The 12,885-nt window shown below is 39.1% G+C and overlaps 2 protein-coding genes across 6 annotated transcripts in view; one reads left to right on the forward strand and one right to left on the reverse strand.

Moving 5' to 3' along the window:
• LOC144473294 (unconventional myosin-XVIIIa) overlaps nucleotides 1–10,554 on the reverse strand; it is a 47,504-nt gene extending 36,950 nt beyond the window's left edge. The window contains exons 1-2 of one of the 4 annotated variants that reach the window (XM_078187053.1): nucleotides 9,957–10,554; nucleotides 6,403–6,519 (exon numbers count right to left, since the gene is read on the reverse strand). In XM_078187053.1, coding sequence (XP_078043179.1) covers nucleotides 6,403–6,435 — 33 coding nt within the window. In that variant the 5' untranslated portion in view covers nucleotides 6,436–6,519; nucleotides 9,957–10,554. Of the gene's footprint in view, nucleotides 1–6,402; nucleotides 6,758–9,912 lie in introns of all 4 variants that reach the window. The other 3 variants (XM_078187049.1, XM_078187052.1, XM_078187050.1) reach the window with 3 other exon arrangements.
• Nucleotides 10,555–10,847: 293 nt separating this feature from the next.
• On the forward strand, nucleotides 10,848–12,841 carry Hemk1 (HemK methyltransferase 1). 2 transcript variants are annotated; one of them, XM_078187064.1, is made up of 6 exons: nucleotides 10,848–11,000; nucleotides 11,097–11,390; nucleotides 11,686–11,774; nucleotides 11,842–12,055; nucleotides 12,191–12,444; nucleotides 12,525–12,841. In XM_078187064.1, exons 2-6 carry the CDS (start codon nucleotides 11,136–11,138, stop codon nucleotides 12,766–12,768), a joined length of 1,056 nt encoding a protein of 351 aa, XP_078043190.1. In that variant the 5' UTR covers nucleotides 10,848–11,000; nucleotides 11,097–11,135; the 3' UTR covers nucleotides 12,769–12,841. The 2 variants fall into 2 exon arrangements, with proteins under 2 accessions (XP_078043190.1, XP_078043191.1); XM_078187065.1 differs by having other exon boundaries at nucleotides 10,976–11,028.
• Nucleotides 12,842–12,885: the final 44 nt, after the last annotated feature.

Below are 12,885 nucleotides of genomic sequence, written 5' to 3' on the forward strand. Positions count from 1 at the left end.
TAATTTATTTTTTTAAATGTTATTTAAACAAATATATATTATATATAATATATATGTTATATAATATGATAATAAATATTAAAAATAAAAGTATATATGTATATATATGGGCGTATATATGCACGTCGGAGCGAAAGGGTTAAACCACAAACGCAACCTAAATACAATACGTTCAATTGGCACGCGTCATTTTAACCGCACAATTGTCAAATATTCTAAGCGACGATCGAAATATCGACGCGTTAAGGTTCGACGTTTTTTACCAGCAAATAAAACAGACATGCATTAAAGAAAATTTCATTTCCGGTGATTGTCGCCTTACCTTCACGATTGTGGCGCCGTAGTCGAGATTCTTCGGATTAAAATCAGTCCAAACACGATGCGAATCGAATGTACTTTGATCGAGGAGGTTACAGTTTTATTTCCTCGATTCCGATTAAATTATATTTCTTAAGAGTCTTTACGAACACACTTTGTATACAACATTGACATTATCGGTTCTTCTTAGTTTCATAAAAGAAGGCTTTCAACACGTTGGCATGCAACTGCAGGGAAAGGTCAAATTGTTTCGACCATTGCACGATAATGTCTAGGGCTTTCGCCACCGCTTCGTCTTGAAATGCCGTTGCATTCTCCTCTTCTCCTAGTTGTTCTTCTTTTTCTACTTCGTCCTCTTTATTTTCTAAATCTTCTTTTTTTCCTAATTCTTCTTCTTCTTCTTCGCCCTCATCGTCTTCAGTTTCATCTGCCCCCTTTTCCCCCCAAATCTGTTCCTCTTCCCTCTGACACCACGCGAGCCATTCCTCCACTTCGTTCTGGCTAACACTTGTCTCCGAACAATTTTGCAATATCCTCGCTACAGAAGAATTTCCAAAATTAAGTCCAGTTTCCATGTCTACGTCGCTGTTATCTCCTAGCACGTGTTTCCACGAGCTGCGTATACTCTGCTCGGTCACCTGCTCCCAACAGGTGTTCAAAATGTCCATAGAGTCTCTCAGATTATACTGTTCGTCGAATTGCGTCAGCCCACCGGGATACTCCAACAATTTCTCCGCCAACTTCATTCTAAACCGTAACTTGACTTCGTCGATGACACCCTGGTTCATTGGTTGAACGGCGGACGCAGCATCGCGCGGCAGATACATCAACTCGAAGCGGTCGTCTTTCGCCGCGTCGGCTGGCAAAATATGCGCGCTGCAATTATCCACCAAAAGAAGCACTTTACCAACCTCTCCGGTCCTCGAATGCCGCGCTCTCACCGCCGGCTTGAAGTTGTTCTCGTACCAGTCCCGGAAAATCATTCTGTTCGTCCGCGGGCTTTTTCGTGCCCCTCGCGTCGCATTCAACGCTTCGGCGTTGCTCATTGTTTTCGGCTTTTTACGGTCGCGCGCTAAAAGCGGAAGTAATTTGTGCGTGCCCGTTACATTGGCGCAAAAACCAATTGTGACGCGTTCCCTTTTCGTTTCATCCTGCATCGTTTCCGCGGTGGAAGGGACGAGGCTTTTCCGTGGCAGGCTCTTCCACATGAGCCCGGTTTCGTCCATGTTGTAAACATTCGATAAACTTAAATTCTCGTTCTCGACGCGTTTCCAGAAAGCCGCGGAGAATCGATCCGCCTCCTCGAAATCCGCGTCGGCGATCTCGCCGCCAGATTGCGCCGTGTGTATACCGTGGCGTTTTTTGAACCGCCATACCCATGCCCTGTTGCAGACGAACGTCGACGGCCCGCCGCAACTCGTGTTTATCTCCTCGGCTATCCGCTGCAAATGTTTGTCGCTAATCGCGTTGCCCGTCGCGCTTTCCTCGGTGAACCAATGGTACAATTTGTCGTCTAGTTCCCTTAATACAGGACCTTTGATTTTCTTGGTTTTGTGGTGTAGATGGTGTTTATTCGCCACGTCCTGCAGGAGGCTGGCGGCGTTTCTTTTGATATTGTATACCGTGTGAACGGTGACGCCGAACTCCTCGGCCAAACTTTTCGGTGACACGTTCTCTCGAAGTCTCTTCACTATGTCCAACCGTTGCAGCACCGTTAGGTGTTTGTACTTTTTCCGGCTGCTATTGTCCGACATTATGCCAGTCTTTGCGGAGACGTCGATCATTGAGATTTCGCTTAACTTAATAAAATAATAGGATCACTCGATGTATAACAACGGATCACTGGATAACATTTATTTGTACACTGTAACAAGCGATATCGCAGCTCGCGAGGATAGCACTGATTCGATTTTACTATTCAGTTTGTCGAAAGGATTTAGCTTTTTATACAGTGTTGGAAACCCGAAGGGAAACGTGCACTCGAACGTTCTGCAACAAAAATGCCTTGATTGGTGAAACGATGTTAACGGTCTGTTGCACTGAAAATGTGTCTGCCTTAGTATACACTCCGCGACAATACTATAAGAAGCGTTCTGAGAAGAAGAAAACATTCTTCTTACGCGCAGAGCACGTTATTGTTTATTCGAATAAACAATATAATATTTCGCAATTTCGGGGCGACGAAACGCGCGAAACTGTAAACGTAAGCTTACGTTTTTGCTTTTGGAAAAATATTGCAAATGCGATGTACATTTGTGGATGCAAGTTAAAATAAATTGTTCCGTGGTTGTTAAATACAATCCGCCTTGTACATTACAATTCACTTTTAATTTTTTAATTACAATCACCCACGTTCGACCAATTAGTTGACGGAATTGGTAGCATGATCTTGGCTTTCGTGAGTCACGCGGTCTATGCAAAACTATGATAGCCAGTTTCTACTAAACGGGCAACGTGAGTAGTACGCGACGCGAGGACATTGGGCAAGGTCGTTAATATTAATCGTATAATACGTAAAAAGCAATAGTGCGAGCGCAATAGATTAAAATGCCACGAGGATAGAGATTAAATTCAATTGGCGTTAACATGATTATAAAAATTAATCATGTTGTAAATTAATTAAAAGATGGGAAGTGTACAATAATGGAAATTTTTACAATATTAGGAAGGAGTCGCTGCTTTTTTTAATAAATATTTGGAAAATGGTAAGAATTATTCGAAGAAAAATCCTAATGGCCATGAAACATCTAGCTAGCTAAATAAATGAAATTCTAATTTCTACCAAACAGAGATAATTCCAATAAAGAAGTAATTCAAGCTTCGATTGCGTCGCACAACGGTGCAAACGTGAACAAAAACAATTTATATAGTTAAATAAATCCAGCGACCCTAAATTATTTCTGTTATTTCACAATCATTGATAATCTGGTATAGTACCATTCTAAAATCACCTCGGTCGCGGCTACAGTATCAAAAGAATTTAACATTAACATAACCTTCAACTCTCTGTTCTGAACTAATTTTTGTTCATAAGTTCATTCGCAGCATATAGATATCCAAAGTGGACGAAGATTATACCTGTGTAAAAACAATCGATGGACAGTCATTCAAATGTCATTAAAATACACGATATAGCGAAACAAAAGATTTGTTCTCCAACAATACGACTCAGCCGTGCGAACTGCAAAAGTAATTAAAAACTGTATTTCGAGAGGAAAGGAATAGACAAGTCTTATAGTATTGTCGCGGAACATAGTTTCAAAGTTGGAAGGAAAAGTGAAAGTTGGAAACGAAACAAGGGGATGGTCGTTGGTAAGGATGTCTGGTTTTTAAATCTGGTATGAATTCGGACAAGGAAAAAGGAGCATGTGAGCATGACAGAAATAGATGGATAACGGGGAGGGGGGAGGTACGCTCGAGTTTTATAAGTAAGCAAAAACCTAAATTCGGAAAAATGTAAGTGCAAGTCGGTTGACGGTCGAACTCGGTATAATACTCGATTAACCCTTTGCACTCGAGTGATGCTTTTGCGGCGCCATTGAAATTGTTGTAACACGTTCAAAAATTATTTTTATAGTTATCGTCAAAGCTTAGATTTACAAAAAACTGTTGAAAGTGTGTAAATGTTTTATGAGTCGTGAGGCTGAATTTCATATGCATAGAATGAATTTTGTTATATAAAGTAGAAATACTGGAAGTCTTATTTTTTCCATATTATTACAATCTATTATTATTTTAACCCTTTGCGCTACGACTCCTCTCACGCTGCGTTATGTAGCAATAATTTGTCCTTAATGTTTTCCTTAATAGGATAAGATAATTTTTGTCCTTTATATTGTCTGGGTTAATATACAATTAGTTCAAAGTTCCCAAGTTTCAGAAGCAAAAAAGATCTCGTCCAACCCTAATCTAAGGCGGTATATTTCAGTCTAGTCAAAATCTTTGCGGCAAGAGAAATGAGGGGATCTTCTAAGAGAAAGTATGACGAAGCCTCGAAGGACGTAAAGCCAGGAATTCCAATAAATACGGCAGTCAAAAAAATACGAAGATTCAAGGTCAACGCCGCACGACAAATCCGAGAATTTGCATGCGAGTGATAAACGTGGACCACCAACAATACTGCCCTCCGAAAATGGCAACAGAATTGTTGAGTAGAGTATATGTAGACATGTCACGTTTTGAATGTCCAATCAGCAAAAAACATCGAATAAATAATGTATTATTGCAAATTAAAAATTTAAATATACCAAATGAATTCACTAATGACATCAAATATTACAGGTATTGACGACATCAAATACTAAACAGAGCATTAATTTTAGAAAATTCTGTTCGAAGATGATTTCAAGACATCGACGATTATTTAAAAAAAAGAAAATCTTTTTAATATTGACAGCACCAGGATTCATAATAAAAATGAAACACTGTAATGCTAAATCCAAAAGAAAATGAAATGCTAGCAAGGAAGGGATGCAAAATTGTTTATAACGTTATTAATAATTATGAAAAATAGAATATCACTGTTTCGATCAACGGTAATGCTGGAGAACAATTGGCTCCAACACTGATTGTATTTAATTACAAGAGAGTAGCAGTTCTATTTATACGATACATCCAGAAGAATTTTACGTCAAATCAGATAAAAATTAGACAACAGTATATCTTTTTTTACCATTTTGGTCATGGCTAATTAAAAATCAAATTCAAATGCCAGTCATATTATTTTTAAATGGTCACGTTTCGCCCCTCACGTGAATTTTGCCATGCACACCAAACAGTGCTAATAGCATTGCCGCCAAATGCAACGCACTTCCTCCAACCAATGGATGTTGGTATATTTTCAACACTAAAAGCCCATTGGAGGAAAAAAAGTAAATCGATATTGAAAGAGAAATTTTAAATATCAGAAAAAAGTGGCTTACGAGTGATGGAGTGAATGAGAAAAAGCTATATTCCAGCTATACTACTCGCTCACCACTTGTGAGCACTTTTTAAGGCGTGTACACGAAAATAAGTTACGCGAGGAGTGGGGGTAAGGGGCGTATACGCGCGAGTCGCGAACACTAGCGTGGCGCTTCTACCGCGTGGACGATATAATTCCGAACTAAATCGCAACGCAACGTATAACCTCTGTTCAAAATTATAATATCACCCGATAGACCCACCACGTGATTATCAGATACTCAGGTGGCGCATGCGTCATCTATCCCCACTCCTTGCGTATTTTATTTTGCTGACTACGCTGGACTTAAACGCGGCGCAACGGCTTATTTCTGGCTTTGTTACTAAAAACTTTAATATTAACCCTTTGCACTCGACTGTTGACTCTGAGACACCATTAATATTATTCTATCAAGACTCAAAATAATTTTTATACTAACAAAATTTAGATTAGAAAAATTCTTAACAGTAAAACTTAATTGTAAGCCAGACAAATTATTTTAGATTTAGAGTTAAAACGCCTTCGAGTGCAAAGGGTTAAATCTCCCATAAACGAGCTTTACCACTGTGCAAAATCTTATCAAAAGCGGGCGCCGTCTCTCCTTGTATCTATAAGAGGAGAAACACATCGAGAATATCGTATTTCATAACGCACCGAAGAATTCGCGAACGTCGCGTCTTTTAAAGAACTAATACAAGCACATTACTCCTCCAAACTTCGCAGATTTATTTCATTTTAATAATAAGATAAACACGAAGCGTCGATTATAACATTTTTTTTTCGGTGGAACGAGCGTCGACGTGAACAATAAGTCGATGATTTCAGCGTGTCGATATAATAAACGATGGTCGGCGAGTTACGGTGTCGCTGAAATCGTGTTCGATGTAAACATTGTCGGTGATTTCAAGGTGACCCATTTATTGTTTCTAATCACAGAACAACTAATAAGAAAAACGGGGGGGGGGGCGGCAAGGCAAATAATTAAACATATTCTAGTTTGGCGATAAATAAATCGACGAATGTCGTGAAATGAACGTGAAAATGGATATATGAAAATGAGGATGAAAATGTGGGATGAGAATGAGGATAAGGATGAGGATGAGACCGAGAATGAGAATCATAATGAAATAAAAAGTACGTACTTCGTCCAATCGCAGTAACTCTTCCGCGGACATACTACTTCGGTCGCGTTTCTTGACATCCTTCCGCTCCTTTTTCTCGCGCTTCCTCTTCTCCTTGTCGTCCTTCTCCGTCGCCTTCTTCATAAAGTTAAACATCTTCCGACTCACGATAAGGATCCCGAGCTGAACGCCAGAAAGAGATACCGCGCGATATCTCCTCCCCGAATTGCCCGGCCGGCACGACACCGCCGCACACTTTTACGCACAGCCGCGTATTTCAGTCGACCCCACGAACATAACGCGACAGCGTCCATCGAACCGACCGTGTAGATAACACCGCATTCCGTGACGAACTAAACAACTGAACAGACCATCTCTAGGTAAAGGCGCGTTTCCACTAGGTGTCCGGGTGCTATTTGCCGATCGGCATTGTCGCGCGGCCTTGCTTCTTACCGATCCCGATTAATATCCGCGTTCCCGTTGCGTCGGCACACGCCGAACCGAACGGGGGAACAGGCAAAGAGACAAGCGGAGTCTGAAGTGTTTAGTATCTCCTCGGTGTCATTCGAGAAGGGTACGGGGTACCGCTCGAGAAGTCGAACGCTATGCCGATTCGTTTCTCATCCGACGTCGGTTAATATCAAACGAAATCGCGCTAGAAGGAGAAGAACCTTCGGCGAAGTCCTCCCAGCGACACGCTGTGGAGCAAATGCATGCCAAACACGGTAAAAACCATTTTATGTATCAAGTCACGTGTGTTTAACTTATGAATACATATTCTGTTTGTTTTGTGCGATTACTATATTTATGCGTTATTTTTCTTTGTTCTCTTTAAATACCAAATCTTATATTTCGTTTCTCTGATATTTATAATTCACCGAGATCGGTAGAATTTTGTAAACATGGATATTCCAATTGATAATATAGTAATATACAAAGTTGAGTAACCTTTTAGACAATATTCTTCGTGTATATTTTTTTTCGAAGTAATTAAAAAATATACAAAATCATGCTTTTAGAACGCCTTTTTAAAATTATATTTTGCAAGCTTATCAGGTACGCTGACATTTTAAATAATAAATATTGTATATAATTATATTACTGTAGGGAAAGTATCATAGAGAGCACAGATTTTGTATTGGCTTTTTTCTTAAAATTAAACTTATAGAATTTGACGTAATTAGAAGTCTGTTTATATTTACAATATCAGTCGAATAATATTGACGTAACATCGGTAGTTAATATTAGGAATATTAGTAAATAACGTTAGGTGAATAACAGGATTTCCTGTTCGGAGAAATGTATCCGCGTGTGTCACTTGATCCATTCAGGCTACGTTCGCACGTGCCGTAGCCCACTGTTTACCTCTGCAACTTTCGTAATAGCTGCTAGTAACAAGCAATTGTTTTTTTTGACAAGACGCTATGATCTTGTTCCTTAAAACGTGACCAAAATTAATACTGCCCTTCTCTTTATATCAAAAATAATTATTAGATTATAATTAAAAAATACAATGAAAATTTAGCATATTCGAATAGGTATCGGAAAAAAGAGATATATTAAAAAAAAAATGTGAAAACGAAAGGGCTCGATGAAAATTCGTCTGTGACACGTATGTTTAAGTTAACGATTTCCTTTACCATAAGCATATTTTTATAAAATAATTTTTTATCGCGTTTGGCGTGCAATTGCCACTCCTAGCGTGACGCACAGATTCAGTTCAATAGGAAAATACGAGACGAAATAAATAGCTTCCAAAATTCTCCGTAACTATACTGCTAACTCAAACGGTGATCTATTAATTGTTGGCAAAAACACAGTTTCATATAAAAAAAGGTTAAATAATCTTGAACTTTTAATGACACAAAAAGGATGCGAGAATGAAGGACTCGACGAAAATTCGTCTGTGAACACAACTTCTGGCAAACAGCAATTATTACAGAATTATTATTCTGAATTATTGCAGAAAGTAATAGTTCTGTACAATACTAAAAATTATCAGGAAGACAAATGCAATACAAGTTGGATCATTCTATCGTGGTACTCAGACCTGGCACATTTGAAATATCATTTAAAAATAATATATTATTTTATTTGAAACAATTGCGAAGATTTCGTTAAATCAATCGTCTTTATTCATTATTATTTCGTGAGTTATTTCTTTCGGCCTATTTTGAATAACAAAAGTAACGAAACAATTTATTATTTCAAATCGCTTCGTCTCAAAAGAACCGATATAATTTCTCTTAAAAAGAAAGAAAAAACGGTACGAAATGAACGATTTCAAAATAGTTGTTTCTATTCGAAATAAAATATGCTCAGGTCTATTCGGTACCTAGATAACGTCGAGCCGTCCTGCGGAAAGCCGACCGTCTTTGCAAGTTGATTGCCAGCGTTGTTTGCACAGGCCCCTCTGATAACGGTAGAGAGCACGAGCGACGGATAGAGCCCGATTGAAAATAATACCGCCCCGTTCGGCTTTTTCGTTGCACGTTCAAGCATCGACCGATGCCGAAACGGAAGCCATCGCTGCATCGTTAAGGCCGCGCGACAGTGCCGATCAGCGAAAGCCGACGTTAGTGGAAAAGCGCCTTAAGGTTCCGATAGTATTGTAGAAAATGCAGGAGTAAAAGGCATGCGTGTGCATGGATGCGTGTATAGTCGACACCGTGCACGGCGCACACGTACACGCGCGAACCGGTAACAGGAAAATCCCTGCCACGACCGGAAATCGTGTAAACAACGATACGCTGCTTTTCGATGTTCCGTTATTTTACGAAAAACAAAAATATACGAGCACGCTACGGTTATTCCTGCTCGATCAATATTTACAGATTTGCAGGTAGGGAATTTAGGGATTCGATTTTATTCGCACGTCCGGTTGTCTACCCGATTCGTCAATCGATGATCAACGAGCAATTGACCGTGCACACACACGTGTAACGTATATTCTACGGAACGATTGGACGTGAACGAAATGTTCGGTGAACGTGAAATTATCGATATAAGATGTAACGCCCCATAGGGGCGTGAACCTGTACGAGGAAAGTGTTTTTCATGGGAGGTCGTTTCCGGCATTCGATCCCGGTAAGACCTATGAATACAGACTTTTCAAAGAAATGCTAACCCCCGTCGTTTATTTGTCGGCCACGGATTTAACGCGACGTATATACCGTGAAACGATGAGATTACAGAAAAACAAATGGATTGGTATTCTTAGGGAATAATGTGCAATTGTTCGACGCGTGTGCAATTTGTTTTGTACAATATGTAGTTCAGACCGAGAACGTTATTGTCTTCTTTATTTTATTGTTAGTCCCTCGAAAACGCGAATTAATAGAAGCATATATATTGAGTTTATCAAACTTTGGCAAATCCATCGATTCGGAAGATTGACAAAACAAGTCGAAATAAAAACGTGAAAATCTAAAGAACCGCGTGTCTAAACAAAATCGAAACAACAAAGGAGAGAGGAAATACAGAATGGGAAGGGAGCAGAAAGCAAGGGCGATAAGCTAGAATGAAGAACACCTAGCGTAGGTCGTCTATAGTATACATGTCACTTTCCACCACACCTTATACTCCCGTTGTTTCGTTCAACCGAACCGTTCCGCTGGTAAACAACTGTCATGCAATCGACACAGACTAATTTAATACGGCGTAACAGCGCGACAAGTGAACGCGGTACACGCCGTTGTCGAATCAACCGTGTATTTTAACCACAAACGTGCGACGAGGAGGCGCCGCGTTTCCAAATACACCAGATAACTGACAGTCGAGCACAACACGAGAAACACGTCACAAAACCGTCACCATATCGCCGCCCGCCATTCACCAGAACGGAAAACGCGTGTTTAGAACGCGAACGTACGGACTATTCTCTAATGCCACACCACTACGTTAAGTAGAACACGAACACGAATACCATCGCCGCCAGTCGTAATACGAGCATAGAGACGAACGTACGGAAGGCATACCGCGGCTTAGCCTATCGAATCCGATTCTCTTATCGGGTTTATTAGCGGATCAAAATTCAACGTCGCACTCGTGTCACACTAATAACTGTCATGGTAGACGGACTCGGCGCAAGTTACAAAGTAGAACCGGTGGCGACTGCTGGCGTCCTAAACTGAATCATGGCTAGCGAGGTGGAGAGGCCCGCGCGCCCGCACCCTTCTTTCCGCGACACGTTACTGCGCACGCTCCACAAATCGATCATATGTTATGAACCGAGTATGCGATAACTTTTTTCTTTTCTTTCTTTTTTTTTTTTATTTCAATCTTTTCCACCTTAAGGCTAACACGTCGAACGTTCACGATTCTTTTATCGCAAAGTACTCACGTACCTTGCGTATTATTTTACGTCTGGAAGCTTTAAACAATAGTTGTTCCCAGCGTACTTAAACATTCTGCGAGAACGTTCTCTTTTTTTGATAAACGTGAATTAATCTCAATGAAACGATTATATAATTTGTTTACATTCGCGTTAAAAAAAATGCCGAATTTTTCTGTCTCCGATACTTTTACTCGGTCGACATGTTACTCGAACGTAATTGTATAATCAAGTGCACCTTCCAACAGCTGGCAGCACACAATAGAATTTGCCGGATAAAGAAACGGTATCGAGGGGGTCTAACCAAAGAATTCGTTCGTTGATACGTTTCGCTGTTTCGTACATAATCATATTGTAGACTTTTACTTTGAATTTATTCCAGTGGTTGACAATGAGTTATGTTCTCTGAATATTGTCCACGATGTTGCATGGATGTATTCGGGGTGCCCGTACTCTCGCGGAGATCGTCAATGTTACAACACGTTTACGTTTTACTAAAATAACTAAAGGAATCACATTTTGTCGTTGGTCGCGTCGTCTGTGCACCGTAAATGCACGGTGCTCCACCGTCGGTGAAATTATCGAACAATGGAGCCACCGGTTTAGCAACGAGGGTGTACCAGAACCCGTTGAATCGATCGAGCACATTGTTGCGAATGTCATAGGTACTAACAAGGTACAAACGCAAAAAGATCTACAAAATTAGATAGCGGTATCTAACGAAGATAACGTTTTACAAGTTTTGTTGTTATTTCGACATTTTTTTCGCTGTCAGATGCGTGTTAATTTTACATAAAATTATATTGAGAACCGCTAATGAATGTATGATAGAACAATAAGTAAAGATTGTTTTCAGTAAATAATTATTCGAAGTACTTTTATTTACCTTGTTATGTTTAAGCGGAGTATTCTGAAGTCTATTTCCAGTTCAAGATAGGTACGGGTATATTGTACCAAACATTTATTTTCAGATAATAGATCTCATAAATGTACGAAACGAGAAGCTCACATCGGACCAATGCGAAAAGCTGGAGTCGATGTGCGAATGCAGATTGTCTAGGTAAAAACAAGACGTGCAGAGTGGGTGGATTTTATCTGTACCTTAGTCTTGCTTTTACCTTTTATAGAATGCCTATTCAATACATAATAGGGGAATGGGATTTTTGTGATATCACGCTAAAATTAGTTCCACCAATTTTTATCCCACGACCAGAGACCGAGATTCTAGTTGATTTCGTGCTTAAGAGAATGGAATCTTTGCAGAGAATAGAACAGAAAGTTTTAGAAGTTGGATGCGGTTCTGGCGCAATATCCCTTGCGATAGCTCATGCCAATAAAACAGTAATGACATTTAACATGATTATCGACACATCAAATTTTATATCAATTTTTATTTTAATTTCATAGAGAAACTGTTTGTAGACAATAAAAATTTATACGAATATCTAGGCAATCTGTAATGATATTATATTTTAGGTAACATGCGTAGCAGTAGATGCAAATGAACAAGCTTGCGAACTATCCGTGCAGAATCGAAATCAGCTAGGTTTAGAGAAACAGGTTTTAATTGTACATGCCAAACTTGAGGACAATGGAAGGATGCAATGTTCGGATCTATTAAATGGACCTAAAGATCTCGATTTAAATTCACCAATTTTTGACATTGTCGTCAGCAATCCTCCATACATACCTACTAAACAAATATCAAGATTAGCTAAAGAGATAAGAATGTAAATCAGTATAAAAGTACTTTAATAATTTTTGTGTACAAAATTTCCTAAATGTTGTACTTTTTTCATTTATATTCTAGTTACGAAGATTTAATGGCACTTGATGGAGGAGAAGATGGCTTAAAAGTAATAAAACCTTTGTTAAAGTATGCTGCAAGAGTTTTGAAACCTGGAGGACGTTTGCTTTTGGAGGTTGACTCTACACACCCTGACTATATAAAATTTTTTACTGAAAAATACTCGACGCTAAAGCTGCAATACGAACATACGTACAAAGATTTTTGTAATAACGATCGATTTGTCGAGTTATCAAAAATATTATAGAATATAATATATCAGTAATATATATATATATAAAATTTATGTATATATATATCAATTAATAAAAATGATTCGTAGAGGAATACAAACAGTATTAAATACGTTTCTCTTTTACAACAT

This window comes from Augochlora pura, chromosome 7 (assembly GCF_028453695.1).
Source record: "Augochlora pura isolate Apur16 chromosome 7, APUR_v2.2.1, whole genome shotgun sequence".
Classification (NCBI taxonomy): Eukaryota; Metazoa; Arthropoda; class Insecta; order Hymenoptera; family Halictidae; genus Augochlora; species Augochlora pura.

Excerpts from the sequence above, each read along its gene's own strand:
- Hemk1 (XM_078187064.1), top strand. The coding sequence starts at position 11,136 with ATGTTGCATGGATGTATTCGGGGTGCCCGTACTCTCGCGGAGATCGTC. Across the intron at positions 12,056-12,190 it reads TAGCTCATGCCAATAAAACA|GTAACATGCGTAGCAGTAGA; the intron begins GTAATGACATTT and ends ATTATATTTTAG. Across the intron at positions 12,445-12,524 it reads TTAGCTAAAGAGATAAGAAT|TTACGAAGATTTAATGGCAC; the intron begins GTAAATCAGTAT and ends TTTATATTCTAG.